General features: G+C 42.2%; 1 protein-coding gene across 3 annotated transcripts in view; it reads left to right on the plus strand.

Moving 5' to 3' along the window:
- Nucleotides 1–16,715, plus strand: part of LOC119031502 (rho GTPase-activating protein 26-like) — an 88,714-nt gene that overhangs the window by 50,493 nt on the left and 21,506 nt on the right. For all 3 annotated transcript variants that reach the window (XM_037120031.1, XM_037120030.1, XM_037120032.1), the window contains exons 10-17: nucleotides 1,116–1,210; nucleotides 3,101–3,179; nucleotides 5,065–5,101; nucleotides 5,281–5,346; nucleotides 6,119–6,193; nucleotides 6,300–6,384; nucleotides 7,252–7,310; nucleotides 16,212–16,317. In XM_037120031.1, the coding sequence (XP_036975926.1) occupies nucleotides 1,116–1,210; nucleotides 3,101–3,179; nucleotides 5,065–5,101; nucleotides 5,281–5,346; nucleotides 6,119–6,193; nucleotides 6,300–6,384; nucleotides 7,252–7,310; nucleotides 16,212–16,317 (602 nt within the window). The remainder of the gene's footprint in view (nucleotides 1–1,115; nucleotides 1,211–3,100; nucleotides 3,180–5,064; nucleotides 5,102–5,280; nucleotides 5,347–6,118; nucleotides 6,194–6,299; nucleotides 6,385–7,251; nucleotides 7,311–16,211; nucleotides 16,318–16,715) is intronic.

The raw sequence follows: 16,715 nt of genomic DNA on the forward strand, positions 1-16,715 counted from the left end.
AGAGAAACGTTCTCCCACAAGAGCGGCCGCGATAGATGAAAGTGCAGCATCGCCGAAGATGTTGTGAGTAAGCAGCGTGACTCCAACCGTTTTCTCGAAAGTGTTATCTGTTATCACCCCCTCTCTCCACCTACATGCTGAATAAGCTGGCACCAGTTCAGGCCTGTTCTCTGAAGAAGCGCTTTGAGGTAAAAGTAGAAACACTTGACATCGTAGAGAGAATAGCATGAAACTCTTTGCGTGCATGTCGGACAGTGAACTCTGTGCTTTCATCACACAGTATCTGTAAAAAACAAACAAAACTTAAAGTAACACGTGTTGTGAAAGGCTTCTGTGTGTGGGATGAAAATACTGTAATTTTCATCCCATTTAATACTGTAAGGTGAACTCAACACTAGTTAAAATCTGACCTTCTGTGTTTACTGTCGCTGCAGACGTGACGAAACACAACATGGATAAAACGTTTACACATGACTTCGTCCAACTTTAGCCTTCTTTGATATTGTTTTTTCCTGTGACATCACCCAAACTGTCCATGTGGACACGTGAATACAGCCTGAGCCACAGTAACATGACATGACACAGCACAGGTCATTTCACATATTTCACATAAAGAAAGACTTGACTGATGTTAACTTCACTGAAGCTTATGCTTGTCAAGACAGAAACCTTGTCTTCTCCTGCAAACAAAATCCACCCACGGGTATAAAAACAGTAACCTGCAGCTTCAGTCTGTGACGACCTCAAATCGTTTCAAGTGCTTCTAACGTGACAGGATGTAACACCATTTATACACACGTTCTTAGTTTCAGGCTTGTTTCTTGTTCAGTTCCTGTGGTGAATTGTGTTGTTGCCCATCTCACACTGCAAATCAACAACCATCTTAATGTGCTAATTATTATAAAAATGCAGAAAACTGATCTTTGTTTTTGATGAAAGTGTCAGAGTTCTCAGTCTTGTTTAAGAGAAGTTGTAGTTAGTTTGTTCCTGATTCTTCTCTTCTTGTTGTATGCAGAACATTATGTTCATGTGAAGGTTTGCACCCTAAATACTATATAGATATATAAACTAATTACTGCCACAGTGACTCTTTCTCTCTTCACTCTCGTTGTCAGGGAGATGAGGACAGCTTCATCCTCAAGTCGTGCACCAGGAGGAAGACGGATTCGATCGAGAAGAGGTTTTGTTTCGATGTGGAGGCTGTCGACCGGTCAGTGTTCATACGATGTTGTACTTAATCTCATGTTATCTCTTATTCAGGGCACAAACTGTGTTGTGTGTTAACCCTTAATTAGTGTGAAGCAGCAGCCGTGTGCTCCTGTGTCCATGTTTAAAGGCATTTTAATCACATTTATTGCAGAATACTGTAGAATTCTATGGAATATTTGGTCTCCAGATATATAAATCGTATAATTACAGCTAACAGCCACATGGGGGGGTAGTTGGACCTGAAGATGGACATCATGGCTGTGTGTCCTCTCAGGCTCTCCCCCCTGTGGTGCTTCACTCCCCCTCCTCTTTCCTGCTCCTCTTTCCTCCTCCTTCCTCCTCTTCGCTCCCTTTGCACTCCTCGTCAACTTCAGCCTTCCCCCATCCAGTCAGCTCACCTTGGCATCATCTCCTCCTCTTGTTTCTCGTTCCCCCATTGTGCCTTTATTTATATTCCTGGTGTGGGTGTGCATCTGGTGCTGTTTGTTTGTCTCTGAAGTGGCTTGAGAGAATGCGAGAGCAAGCAAAGACATTTCCTGTGAGGGTCTGCTCACACACACACACACACACACACACACACACACACACACACACACACACACACACACACGCTCACACACTCACACACACACACACACACACACACACACGTAGTGATGTTGTTGCATAAATACATGAGATGAGGTCAATCTAGTGAGTGTTTGTGTGACTTTCTATGTGTATCTACTCATGTAAACAATGTGGCCATACGTACTGTACATGAGTGTGTTTGAATGGGTGTGATGCATGCTGGGTAGTGTGTAGATCTGTGTGTGTGTGTGTGTGTGGAGGAGGTTGTAGTGCTGGGGAGGAGGGCAGCTGAAGGTGAGAGTGTGAGTGACGGATTATATAGGACAGATTAGAAACCTATAGAAGACTCTGTGTCGAGTTTTATCTGGATATTAATGATATTTTTGATGGGATGTTTAGATATTATAGTTTTATACACTATTTACATTAAATCTGAAGACATTTATCATAACTTAGGATTTACCCTTTGGCTCATAGCACATATATTTTCATTTACAGGAAAAATGAATGAGAAAATGTGAATAAAATCTAGATTAAACACCTTATCTCTATATTTCTGAGAGTAAAAGGATTCAGCAGTTCCTCTGGGGTTCATCTCTTCTTCCCTCTGCGTCTCTTATGATGCCATATCTCAACGTGACAACGAGATGCAAAGATGATAATCAAATGCAATTATGGACAAGAATTTTGGGGTCCACCTCTTGGTGTTTGGGACTTTGTACTTCATCTTAAATCATTGAAAATGACTTCCAGATGTATGTCCATGGTAGTAGGTTGTAGATTAAAGACAGATGAAGCAGCAGATCCTCATGTTTGAGCAGCTGGAACCACAAAACGACGTTTCTCCATTTAAAAAAAAAAGAATAATTGGATATTAAAATAGTTACATTTTGTTGTCGACGACTAATCCATCGAGCAGCTAATCATTTAATCTCTTATTTCATCTACAGTGGATTAGTTTAATCCAGAGCAGTGTGTCATGCTTTATAATCAAACTCTTAACTTCAGTATTTACCTGAATGTTCTTTGTCGTACTTGGAGAGTTTTTAGGCTAAATTCTGTGTTTGTTTTTTAATATGATCTATTTCTAAAAACTGTTGACACAGAAGTCACACTTCTAAATGAAAAAAAGCTTTGTGAGTGTTTTTATTTTTAAATTAAGGAGGGATCTTTGCTTTTTTAATGGACAAATATCTAAATCGTGTACATGTTTGCGCTCCTATCTTTGGGTGTGTTTGGCATTTAACGGACAATGTTTGCCACTGATCTTGATATTTGATAAGCTAATGTGCCGTGTGTGTGTGTGTGTGTGTGTGTGTAGGTCGGGAGTGATCACCATGCAGGCTCTGTCTGAAGAAGACCGCAGGTTGTGGATGGAGGCCATGGATGGGAGAGAACCGGTACGTTACCACGGTTACCAGTTTGTTCTCGGGTGAGAGAGAGAGAATGAGAGCGACGATCTGTCGGCTTATAAAAAAACTGAGCTCCGACATTAAAACAGCTGCTCTGACTTCAGCAGCTGGAGTCTCAAGGTGAGTCTGAAGGGAACATAACGTGTTTCCTTCAGTGCCAAATATGAATCTTTTTCCTTTTCTTTTTTTTTATCACTACATAAGAGATAACACTTGCATTCGAGATTTATAATGGCTACAAAAACATGTAAAAAGTAAGTTCACACTGAAATAATTGCAAAAAATTAAACATTTACTAAATTCATACCACATCGCTAATCTTTCTGACTGTGAATAGTTCACTATGGCATCATAACTGTGGCCTTTAATAGCATTAGAAAGAACAAGACTCAACCAAAAGTGATGCTCAGACGTTGCTTGAGTTGCTATAACAACATTCAGAGACGAGTTACAACCAGTTCTGTTCCTGAGGACCAGTTCTGTCGACTGAATGCATGTTAGACCACTTGGTTCACGTACAAGCCTCACTTACTGCAGATAGTTAGGAGGATGCCAGCGTTCTGTCTAAGTTCATGCTGTCAGTCCGTTCTCTTGTAAAATACTGGAAAAGTCTAGAAATGAAGGAATGTGAGAGTGTCAGAGGGAAACATCAGAGTGTGGTGGAGCTGCTCCATGGATGAAACAACCCGTCCTATCACCAGAATAAAAGAGAACGTGTTCCTATTTCCAACATAGTCTCCAGACACATCTGTAGTATGTGTGATATCACCTCCACCTGACATGTTTATGAGCTGCCCTTCACGTTGTGAGGTGGTGGAGTGAAAGCGGTTGGCTGAATGCCGGGACATGTCCAGTGTTCATGTTCATGGCTACAAAACCAGGTGGCTTCATTTAGGAGTTTTTTAAAGTTTCACAAAGATTAAATGCACTTGGCTTAAAATAAACGATAAAAAAAGTAACCATATAACCATATAAGTGACCATATTTATAGCTGGTGGTGTCACTTACGTCTCTGTTACAGCGGCGCTCGATGGGTAAAATGCTTCCCCGCTAGTGGCCAGCAGGACAAATTGGTAGCAAGGCTGAGATGTTTGAGCTGCCAGTGACTCCTGACAAACGGTGTGCAGTCATGTCCCTAATATCATGCTAACTGACAGCCAGTCTCAACACTTTCTTTAAGCCTCCTTAATATGCAGCTTTTTTCACCCCGAGGCTGGAGGAGTCTGTCAGCGCAGCTTTCAACACTCTGACTACTATTTAGTCACGTTCATGTCCAAACACCTCCCTCATCCTCGTGTCTACATTCAATCGTGCAAAGGTAATCACGTTCATAAAGCCAAGGCAGGCTCCAACAAGCAGCCGCTGAGCTCAGGCGATCCGAAATAAAACAATGAAATGTCGACGTCTGTGTTTCACTGGAGCTCGTCCTGCCTTTGTTGATGCTGTTAGACTTCCTTCTTCTGTGGCTGCTACTGTTCCTCCACCTCTGCACTCATATAAGGTCAGCTGTGCAGTCCAACCACACCGGGTCAAAGGTCAACCCCAGCTGAAACACACCAGGTCACAGATGGACTCACATTTATTTTCTGTGTGAGTCAGATTATTGTTATTTTAATGTGGGGGAAAAAGAACATTAGTTCCATATTTACACAATAAACATGTTTGTGTGTTAAATTAAACTCAGGCTTGAAAGTTTAGACACATAAACAAAATGTTCTCATCGTCACTGTGGAGACTGAACATTAGGACGCATGCAGACTGAGCTGGTTTAAAAAAAAAACATGTTATATGTTGATTATAAAGGTACAGAACAAATGTATCCTGCCATTATTAGACCTGGATGTACATAATTTTCTATTTGTTCTATCTGCAGGTGTACAATCTGAATAAAGACAACCAGGCTGAAGGCAGTAAGTACTTTCAATTGGTTTTAATTATCTGTTTATTCAAGGTTGCATTATTATTTATCTTCATCACATGACTGTCTGTATCAGCAGGGTTAATGTTAGATTGAATCATTATTATATAAATGTCCTAGTTTTCTGATTTGACTGTGACGGCTCACACTCACTCTGTTCCTCTCCATCAGTGGCCCAGCTGGATGTGACCGGGTTCAACGTGATGAAGAAATTCATCTACGCTGTGGAGACTCGAGGTAACGTGTCAAATCAGATTCCTGTTTTTTCATTTTTTTTCACTTATATCTGGCATTGTTCTCACTGTTCATTCAGGAATGTACCCAGCACCCGACACATATACTTATGCTACAGAAAAACTCTCTCAGTTTGAATTTTGTTCCATAATTGGGACCACCAGGAAAAGAAAAAACGTGTCAGCGAGCTGAAACGATTTAAAGTCTAATCGGTTATTCTACCGACAGAAAATCAGCAGCTGTAGGATATTATCACAGCTATTATTCTATATGTTCTGACATTTTAGAGACCAGACAGTTAATAAAGAAAAATCATTTATTTTAGCCTTTTTGCAAGAATCCCTTCTTCCTGTTCCTCTTTGTCTTGTAGTAGTTGTTGTTGTTGTTCTTCTTCTTCTTCTTCGTATACTATTTCTTTTTTCTCTCCGTCTCCTTCTATACTATTTCTTTTTCTCCTTTTAAGAATGCTTTTAATCTATTTTTGCAAATGAAGTCTGTGTGTTTTCCCCGCAGCGTGGCTAGCTGCCTTTTAAATTCAGCCATCACATTATCTGTAACAGTTTAATTGACTGGCAGCCTTGAATGGTGCCAGCTATCTTTGTTTAGGACTGTTTCTAAGTGGATGAATTAACATTTGAACACTCTTGCTGATGTATTCTACCTTTATCTTTGGTCATGCTAAGTGCAGCAGGTGTACAGTGGGTACAGTAATAAATGTAATGTTTCACTGGTTTCAGGAGGTAACCTCTCTGCTCCTCTACCTTCCCTCCTCCAGGTATTGACGAGCAGGGCTTGTACAGAATAGTCGGCGTCAGCTCCAGAGTACAGAAGCTGCTGAGCCTCGCCATGGGTAAACACAGAAACACACGTGTTCTGTCAAAACTGGAAAAAAAAAAAACAAAACCCAACACATTTTCTCATCTTTCTTTTGTAATCTTGACTTTTGTCTCCATCAGATCCGAAGACGTGCGCTGATGTGGAGCTGGAAAACTCAGAGTGGGAGATTAAGACTATCACCAGTGCTATCAAGCACTATCTCAGGTGTGTGTGACACGGCTTGTTAGTGCACATACAAGTCACGGAAATAATAAATCTAGTGAAACTGCACAGAGTAATTAAACATTGAGGAAAGTGTTAGAACCTTGTTGAGCCTTTTCAGGACTCTGTTATTCCTCTCAATCTGAAATTACAGCACTTTTCTGCTCTTTTCATTCAGTGCTGGAATAAATGCATATTGCTGCTTTCAGCCTCTTGTATGAGCCACGTCTCTGGTCTGGATCCATCTCAATAAATACTTAATGTCCCTGTTTATTCATGCAGCATTTCCTATATCTGCTTAGTCTGTTTTATGTATTTTTAAACCTTTATTTACCCACAGAGTGTTTGATCGCAGCGCAGATGATCGTCTGCATTTCATACTGACACAGTTACACACAATCACACATGCGCTTAATGATTTCCTCAATTGCGCCATGACTGTCGGTAACGAGGGAAGGATTTAGACTACGGGAGGCCAGGAATAGGTGACTAAGTGAAAGGAGAGATGCTTGATGGGCAAGAGAGGTGTTCAAGCTGTGCCCAGTCTGCTGTACATGAATTACAATGCACAGACTTTTCCTCCACATACACACACCTGCACTTCACTGACAGTTTCACAGAGAAGAGCTACAGTTCACATTGATACACATCCACAGCATCAGCTCAGGCCTCAGTGAGAAGCAGCAGGAGCCGTTACGCTCCTCAGGCAGCCGTGATTAAACTGATGTCCAGGTGTGCAAACAGGCATGACAGAGGAGGAAAAAAAAAGACATCATTCAGAACAATTTACACTTATTGATTTGTGCAGAGCAGCCAACCCTGAGCTCCTGTTACACTTTACAATCTGACGTCTCCATCTCCTGTTCGCAGAATGCTGCCTGCGCCGCTCATGACATACCAGTACCAGAGGAGCTTCATCAAAGCTGCCAGTGAGTGTTTTGCTTTCATGTTTCTTATTTATCTGCATGTTTTTATCCCTCTGGACAAGGAGTCATCAGAGGAACTCAGTGAATACCCTCCGCAGGGACCAGAAGGCTAAATGAAGCTTCAGCGACAGTATTTTACAGCCCGAGAAGTCCCTGCTCTGGGGGTTTTACTTCCCGAGAGTCTGGAAATGTTGGGACTTGGAGCACTGATAAGTTTTGTTTCTGTCCTTCAAACAAAATTTCACTCTGCAAACAGGTATTCTTCGACAGCCTTGGATTCATAGAACAAGCCATGCTAAATAAAGAACCGAGCTGTTTACTGTGCTGAGCAGGAGAAGCTATACGTAACCTTCGGTTTGTTTTTGCTTTGATGAAATCCTGTGAGTCGTGTCGTGCTGATACATAGTTTATGAATGTATGCTTCAGATAAAGGCTCATTCTTCTCTTTTTCCTCTCCTAATAAGTGCCTGTGTTGAGAGATTTCTTTAGCGTTCCGCCTCAGTTTCATGTGGACAATGAGACCATCATCGTGTGAATGAGGTCATGACATGCACGGTACAAATAAGCGTTTCATCAACTGAGACACCAGGACGCCCCACTGGGCTGGCAGCCTGGTGGTCCTGGTAGCTGTGCCCCCCCGACTGTACCGCTTTATGTTGTGTGTGTGTGTGTGTGTGTGTGTGTGTGTGTGTGTGTGTGTGTGTGTGTGTGTTGCTGACCTGTGTGTGGAGCATTTGTTCATCGTCCACATGAAGAGGAAAAGCCTGGAGAGCTGGGCAATTTAGTAACAGCAGCTGCAAAATGTTTAATTTATTCTATGATTCCAGCACCTGTGTGTGTGTGTGTGTGTGTGTGTGTGTGTGTGTGTGTGCGTGTGTGTGTAGTCAGTCAGAGTTGGGCTGATGTTAGATATTTGCCTCCCTATATGATATTTCTCAACATATCGAACAAGCTGTTACATCATCGCCGGTGCTTTCATTTTGAAAAGCAAATGCACACAGAATGGTGGAGGCAGGGGAGTCGATGCGCGTCAGTGTTTGTTAGGTTACTTCAGGTGAATCGGCCTCATTTAGCAGCCTGCATGCAGTGTTTCTGAGCGTGCTTCCTCTACAGTTTGGCAATATTTTTGGTTTTGGCAAGTCGAGTCGGGATTTGAATGAGGCCACACGTCATTTTTACCGAAACGGGCTTTAACCAAACAATGCAACAACACAAATTTGCGGTCTCAACTCAAGAGTGCAACCCAGTGCAGTTTGAGCGACAGTTATATTGTCTATTGCAAGAGATAGATTGATAGATAGATCCCTCTCGTGTGGCTCCAAGGCAACAAAATAAACTTTAGTCAACACCGACTGATTTAGATCATCAAGTAAGAGACTCTGCATGAGGATTCAATACTCTTCCATTCTCTTTGGCTTACTTTTGATCCACTATATTTATATTAGGGCTCTGAAGGGTTGCTTTACCATCTGGATCATTTCACTGTTGCTACTGTATCAGCTTTTCACAGATTATTTTGGAAAAGTGGGCTCATCCCAGCAGGCCCAGGTGCAGCCCAGTCCGGTCCAGTCTGGTGTGCTGTGTTACAGGATGTGCCAGTGACCTGTTCTCTTTGTTTGTCTGTAGTTAACTCCTCTAGAAAGCTGAGCTGACAGGGGAAGGAACTGCAGGAAATGACCGTGTGTCTCTGGCAACGCCACCAGGAAATGGCTCCATAGTGAGGCCAACTGGAAGGAGGATGAGAAGAGTGTGTTGGAGTGTGTGTTTGGAGAGAGGAGGCGAGCGTGGCACTTGAGCATGCCAGGGTCGCTGGTTTGATACCAACTTCGACCACCCGTGCTATAACTCATGAATTCACGGTTTTGTAATAATCATAAAACAAAATGCGCGTTTGCCAACTGTTTGTGTAAGATTACAGATTTATATCTGTCATCACGCCGCGGCTCCTCTGTAATGTTTGTGCCCTTCATCGGTTGCTGTTTCTGTGGGTGTCTGTATTTGCATGTCGTTAATGTTTGTGTGAATGAATAAGTGCAAGAATGCGCGTCTGCTTGCGAGAGTGTGCTTTTGTATTTTTTCCATGGCGATCATTTTGCCGAAGCAGCGGGGTATTCTGAGGACAGCGTCCTGAGATGAACTCTCTCTTTCGGCTCTGCCCTTTCTCCTCCTCTCTTTCACTCGTCCTCCCCGGCTCCTCCCACCTCACTGCTTGCAAACCTCGTCTTCTCCCTCCTCTTTTAGTCTCATCTCGGATTTCTCTCTCCCATCCCATGCTAGTCTGGTGTTAGATATCTGGTTTAAGTGGAGGGCTTAGTGTTATTCAGCAGCTGCAAAGTTTTCAATTTACACCTGATGGGTGCAGAGTATTGGGTCAGGATGAATGATTTCATTTTAAAACAACACTCGGCTGTCTTGATGACAGATTGCCTCGACTCTCCAACAGTCACTGCAATCATTTCAGTGTATTAGATTCTTCTCATGTGGCTCCTACACGACATAATAAATCGTTCCTGACCATTTACTGGTTTATGCAAGGAAATAGGGACTTTGAGAGACAGAAGAGGAGGGGTTAGGGTAGAACGCCACCTGGATTTCAGATACCTGCCTGCCTCAGGCTTGTACCAGCAAGCAAGCACACATGCAGTAATTAGCCTGTCTCCACTTATTAGGCTGTGCTTGCACTATTTCTTTCTCATTAATTCATCCGTTTTCTGCTCATATTTCACAGTTGGTTCCCTCTTTTTCTTACTTTGTGTACCTTTCTGACACTTTCAGGTCAAGTGCACGAATTCCTTCAGCTCCAATCTCAGCGAAGGTTCTAAATATCACGACCAAACACTTTATAACTATAATTCTTGCTTAATAACCTCGTACATAAAAGAGATGATAGCATGAGGGATGATACAGAGGTGAAAGATGATGAGCGTGAGTTGAATATAATGCCAATGCACACTTTGACATTGAGAGTCTAACCTGCCTGCCACAGACTTTAAAAGATACTGTGCATCTTTTCTAACAGCCAAGCTGACAGAGGCACTTTTAAAAAATCAGCTTTGTGTTCCAAAACCAGTAACTATCCTTATTTAACAAGCATTTATACATATTTAATTCTCAAATGTAAAAGTTTTTCAAGCCTATAATTCCTGAAGCAGTGGTCTGTATGCTGCTTGTTCTGCAGGCGGCACAGTAATCACATCGTTTAGCTGCAAATCAGAACAAATTACATAATGGGGGTTATTTGGTATTTTGGATTTGGGTGTCAAACTGATTATTTCATGGACGAATAAATGGCAGTAAAGACTTCAGGTGAACAGGACAAATACCTGCTCTTTGAGTGCAAGATTTGTTTATTATGAGCTATAATAAGTAAAACTGGTTGAACAGGGTCTGAAATCCCGTTTCCCCAGCACCTTTTAGACGTTGGGATTGGAGTGGCTGCGTCCGGTAACTTTAGTTACTTCTGAAACCAACAACCTGTTGAGCAACAGGGTTCAGTCTGCGTCTCTCTTGAGCATTGTGAGCCGTTATTCCCGTTTGTATGATTCATCACTTCTTCCTTTTCTAGACTTGTGCTTTTAAACCACACGTTTGCGTAAACAACGGGCTGTTTTGTGAACGTAGTTGTTCATACCTACCCGTACCTGTAGACTATGTGTGTTACTGGAGGATGCCGCATGTTTGTCGTCCCGTTGTTGTCTCTGCTGCTGCTGATGTGTTCCCTGATCCCCCCCTCCACCACCCCGTCCCTACACTGGAGCTACGCTGCTCCTACTGTGTTAATTTTTGAGGCCGTGCACTACTGATGCTCGAAATGGATGCAGGATATGAGAATAAGCACTTATGGTACCTGAAAGTGTTGTTAAAGCTACAGCCTTCATCATGTTCCAGCAGAGCTTTGTACTCCACCCTGGATTTTAGCAATTTAGCCCAGGTGCCCTGCTTAGGAGCAAGTTCCTCCAGGAATCACCAGGCCAGATGAGACCAGAAACTACTTCACAGGTGGTTTAGGTCTGACCAGGTTCTTCTAACCATTCCCCACCACCACAGGTAGATGGATGTTCAGACGACGGCCTGATCAGCGCTCTAAACCGACTCAACTGGATCTTTTTAAAGAAGCAGTGGTTTAAAAGCTCTCAGATGTGTGAACTCGTTGTCCTTCCTCTAAGAAAGAACTCCTCCTGAATTACGTAACCTAAGTCTTTCAGTACCTGTTCACAGCCCATGACCCCGTGTTCCCATTGGCATGTAGATCGACCGGTAATTCAGACGTTTCACCTACATTCTTTGCTCTGTCGTCACCTTGACAGTCTGAAGAGTAATGTTGGTGTAGAGTGATACACACTGCTGTGATCCACCTGTTGATCTCACACTTCATCTCATGTTTCCTCTTCTAGATTACTGTTATGTTGTTTCCAGAAACATCTCACATAATCCTGATTATTCTCACTTTAGCTGAAAAGACTGACAAGGCTGTTGTGACGAACATTAACATCTTAACTATAGTTGGAAATACTGATGTTGATAATTTAGGCTGCTTCGTGTGCATGTATGAATATAAGCAGTGTTGTGTTGCTGATGGTGTGATTGCAGCCTGCATCTAAAGCACTCATCAAACACAGTGTTTTCTGTTCTCCCACATAATAGTTCAGGCCAGTGATTGCCAGGCAGCTCGCAGCATGTCTTTCATTTTGACAAGAAACAGGTTATGTAAAACAGGAGATTTATTAAGCGAGAGACAAACACCTGTTGTCTACTCCTTCCTCAGACACCTCCTCCTCATCATTTTCTGACACTCAGTCCATTAATTTTGATGCCCGTTATGAATATGTCTTTGCATGCAAATCTTGCTGTCAGTAAACACATCATAAACCCTTTGGTTCGCCTGCAGCTGCTCAAATTATGTTTTCTTTGGCTGATGCAAACTAAAGTAGCCTTTTTCGAGCCTTTTTGGGCGATCTGAGAATTAATCTCAGACTTTGTCCACACTTGTGGATATTTGGCAAAACTAACATTTCCTCCATGTTTTGGCGTCCCGTGCAAACGTAAACAGCATTTTAGGTCAGAGGTTTTTCAGGAAATGATGACATCATCACCTTTATATTGATCATGCCCATTTATGTTTTGCCTAATGATGATAATAATGTTGCATGCGCAGCGACAACTGTGGACTTCAGGTTGGTTTTATGTTCCGTTAGCACCAGTGTGAGTCAGCACTTCTGGGTCAAGTGGACCATTTTCCTCGGATGTATCATTCAGGGTCGGAAGCTCCACGTGAATATGGTCGATTAGACGTTTAAAACTTGACTCAGAGGTTTTATGACTTTGCATGTTCATAATGTACTTCTCTGGTGTTTGGTGTATTGTTGACATAGACCTGATCACCACTTATTGGCTTGTTCGAGTGCTTGTAATGGTTTTCTGCTCTCAGGTGTGAAGAGTCAGTCGGATGGACTCTTTTTATCTTGTTTAGAAAAATATCCATGTACGTGTGGACAAGGCCTGAATCTATGTTTCTTCTCAGGATTTTAAGAACATTAGTTGTTAAGAAACACGTGATCATTGGTAAATGTCCGTATTGATTGATTTAACTGGCCACCTGAGAGAAGCAGAGCCAGTTGCAGACACATTGTGTTTAACCACCTCATAAAGGGAAAGATGAGGGAGCCTCTGGATGATTGTGTGTGGGTTTGTCACTGCTATTAAAAGGCCAGTTGTTGATGTTAAAATATTGATGAGTGTGTGCAGCTTTAAAGACGATGTGTGCCTTCACTTCACTTCACAAGTCGCTTCTGGTGATTTCTGTGACAGGAAGTTGCAACTTTTCAAGTGTAGCCTCAACAAACCTTTCAGCACTATCAGTCCAGTGAATCGTCAGTGAAATAAGGGACACGTGACCGTGTGTCCCATAGATTCCATCAGTCATGCTCCACATAAATTAAGATCATGTGGTCTCGCATATTTGCAGCCAGATATGTCAAAATGTGAAACACTCACTTTACATATTCTATGCAGGAATTTCAACAGTGATCTGGTTGCGAATGAAAACCAACGACTGCTCTGTAAAAACTATAGATGTTGTGTGTTGTGTGTTGTGTGTGTATAGCTCTGTATATTCATAGCTGTGTGAATATACAGCTGCACACACTGCACAGGCATCGAGATGTCAAGTATGAATAATGAATGATAAGAAAGTAGACCAGGTGGTGCTGCTGGAGCTAGTTAAGCGTCAGCTGATGGTCAGCAGATGTGGCAATCTTCCTGAAGAAATGCACGCTTCATTTTCCATAAGTGCGTGTGGACATGTTTGTTCTGCTGTCTTTGATTGTAAAAGTATGTTTTCCATACATAATCAAAACTCCTCTTACTTAAGAGATGCAATATGCAGTTTTGATGAGGTGAGACCCAGACGTGGCTTTTTCAGAGCCGGGAACTGTATAGATGGTGGTACTTTTTTATATTTTCAGACCAAAAACGAAAGTGTCTCTATAAGTGGCGACGGCCCAAATGACAGCTTTTTTTGTGAATTCTGTTGAGTTTATTTTTTTCTGATCAGCTGACTGCTTAACAAGCTAGCTGCGTGGTGATAAGCTGCTAATGTAACGTTTGAGGAAATGATTGATTTCTGTTAGGAGAGTAAAACAGGTGGGTTCCCTGCTGTGTTGTGCGTACTCTGATCACTGAGTCACAAAGTGGTTCCTCAAAAACCAGAGGTCCTTACAGGTGATCCAAGATGTGAATGACTTTTAATTCTGATGTCTTAAAGTTTTGAATGTTTGAATAAAAAAGAACGTTCCATGAAAGTTCCCTGAAGGTCATATTATTGTATCCGTCAAAAATGTTCTTTCTTTCTCCTTTTTTAAAAAAAGAAACAAACCCTTTGACCTCTCAGAGAAACCTGAAGGTTCTCTGAGGGCTGTTTTTGTGAAATCTTACGAGGACCTTGAGGTAAAGGTCCTTATTCTAAACGCTGTATTGTAGGCAACTGGACTTGATTTTTCACAATAATCTTTAGACATCATCTAAGGAACATTTATCATTTATCTCCATATAGGATTTTTCAAAAAACTAACCTTCTGGGAACATTCCCTAAAAGAGAACTACAGAAATCAAATACTAAAATTGTAGTGTGTTTATTCTCTTCTCGTCTAAAATTCAGAGTTGGCTGAAATTCAGAAGGACTTGAGGACTTGTGTTAAGTGTCGGATGTGTCGAGGCTGCTGTGATCAATGAGTCCTGTTGGTGTAATCACTCGTGACTCAGCACCGCAGCCGCTGAGCGACAGTCCACACTCAGACCTCGGTGTGTGTGTGATGTGATGTGGATTCTTTGCAGTTTCTTGACATTTTGTCAGAATTGTAAACCATTAAATCCAAGGATATTAATACACTTCTGTACATATTTGCCTGTATTTCTAGTCACCTGTCATTTTGTGCACTTTCAGTTGCTAGAACACTTAATCCTGATGCATGACAACATTAGTGTTAAATGAATAGTTTCTGATAAGGATCATTTTTGGGAAGCCTTTTATTCACTTTCATGCCGACTGTTCGGCTGGCACAGTTCAAAGACTGCAAACACACAAAGAAATTGTTTGTAGTTTCTCTCTGCTACAAAAACAAAGAACATATGTAGAAATATTTAAATACATAAACATGTAAACAGCTAGGAAGTAACAGCAGCAACAACATAGTGATGTTAATATGGTTTTCGTCCATCAGACGTGGGAAATAATGTATGTTCCATCCACTTTGACTCCAGCATCTATGATATAACACGTCTCCTTGTCCTGTGCTGGCCTGTCAGAGTTCAGTGTTGATCTGGGACTTTGTGGTGGAGCCGTAATCTTTGAATTTGTTTTCCATGTCTGTGTTTGCGATGAGATGACAGAAGTGTTTGTCAGTGCTCCTTACAGACGCTGGTAAACGCAGAGCTGGCATCTACAGTACGCACTGAGCTCCAACACACCAGATTGTGTTGGAGAAAGTGTGTCACTCCTCCAACAAGTTGAAGATAGATACCAGTTGAATTTAGCTTTTTTTTTTTTTTATTCCCGGATAGAACAAACACATGTTCAATAGTGTTAAACTAAGAGAAAAGTGTGTGCTTCAGCATAATGTCTGTGAGCTGCTGGATACCACAGACTGCCTGATGGAGAGCGATGAGTGAGAGAGTTTTCATGTGCAAGCATCTGTTTGGAGGCATGTGTGGGTGAACTGGACGTGCACATGCATGTTTATGTTACAGGCTTTTAAATGTGTGTGTGTGTGTGTGTGTGTGTGTGTGTGTGTGTGTGTGCGCGCATGTGTGTGTGTGACTGGCTGGTTACATGTTCTTGTTTTTAGTGTTTGTTCTGCGTCTCTCTGCTTAATACGTAATAAGAATGCTTTTAGGGGATTTTCTCTCTGTCGGCCTGTGTATAAGTGCTTGAAAATATTTGCTCTGTGTTCACTGTATATTTGAGTGTTTTGGTGTGTGTGTGTGTGTGTGTGTGTTTTAGCTTGTCAGCTCTGTTTGTTGGTGTCTCTGTGTGGGAGATGCTCTGCTGGTTGTGTATTGCTTGGCGCTGACAGCAGAGACCAGAGGGCTGATCTAGTGTTAGACTGCTGTCACCGTTCTATCGACTGACTCTGCAGCCATGACTGATTATAGTTATTCATCAACAAAAAGTCTGTATACCTACCTGTCTGTCTCCCCTGCCTGTCCACCTGTTACTCAACAGAACACAGTTTAACAAATTTGCAGCAGAGTGACTCAACATGTCTTTTCGTGAGCGTCTGACTGTCATCAGCCTGCCTGTTTTTTCTGGTCTTATAAAGAAGTCATCAAATGTGACACCTCACGCTGAGGTCTTTGTGTCTTTAACGGTCTCTTGCTCTTTCTGTCCTCTTATCTGTCTCTGTCCAGAGTTGGACAACCCAGAGGCCAGGGTGACAGAGATCCATGCTCTGGTTCATCGGCTCCCAGAGAAGAACCGACAGATGCTGGAGCTGCTGATGAAACACCTGGGCAAGTAGGTGGAGAATATCACGCACCTGGACGACTGCAGACTTTTGTTGTTAAGCTGTGTCAGACATTGTGCACAGTGGATACAGGAACAGCTCGGTGGTTAATTTTAGCAGTTTCTCCGTTTGTGTTACCACATTGCTGTAATTCTCCTCAGCTTGATTGTTGTTGTTGTCCATCCTCGAGGTGGATTAAGGTTCTGTGTAATCTCTTGACCGCATGCATTAAGGCAGCGTGTGCTGAAAATAGACACCATCCAGCAGTCACCGGGCCAAAACTATTTCCCCACTTTCATGGTTAGGTTAAAATAGGGCTACATTTTCACATAATCACCTTTTAACAGGACCTAAATTGCTTATATCTCAGTCTGAAGCAGGTATTAACTCTACACTGAATTAAAGTCAT

Source organism: Acanthopagrus latus, chromosome 13 (assembly GCF_904848185.1).
Source record: "Acanthopagrus latus isolate v.2019 chromosome 13, fAcaLat1.1, whole genome shotgun sequence".
NCBI classification, from domain to species: domain Eukaryota; kingdom Metazoa; phylum Chordata; class Actinopteri; order Spariformes; family Sparidae; genus Acanthopagrus; species Acanthopagrus latus.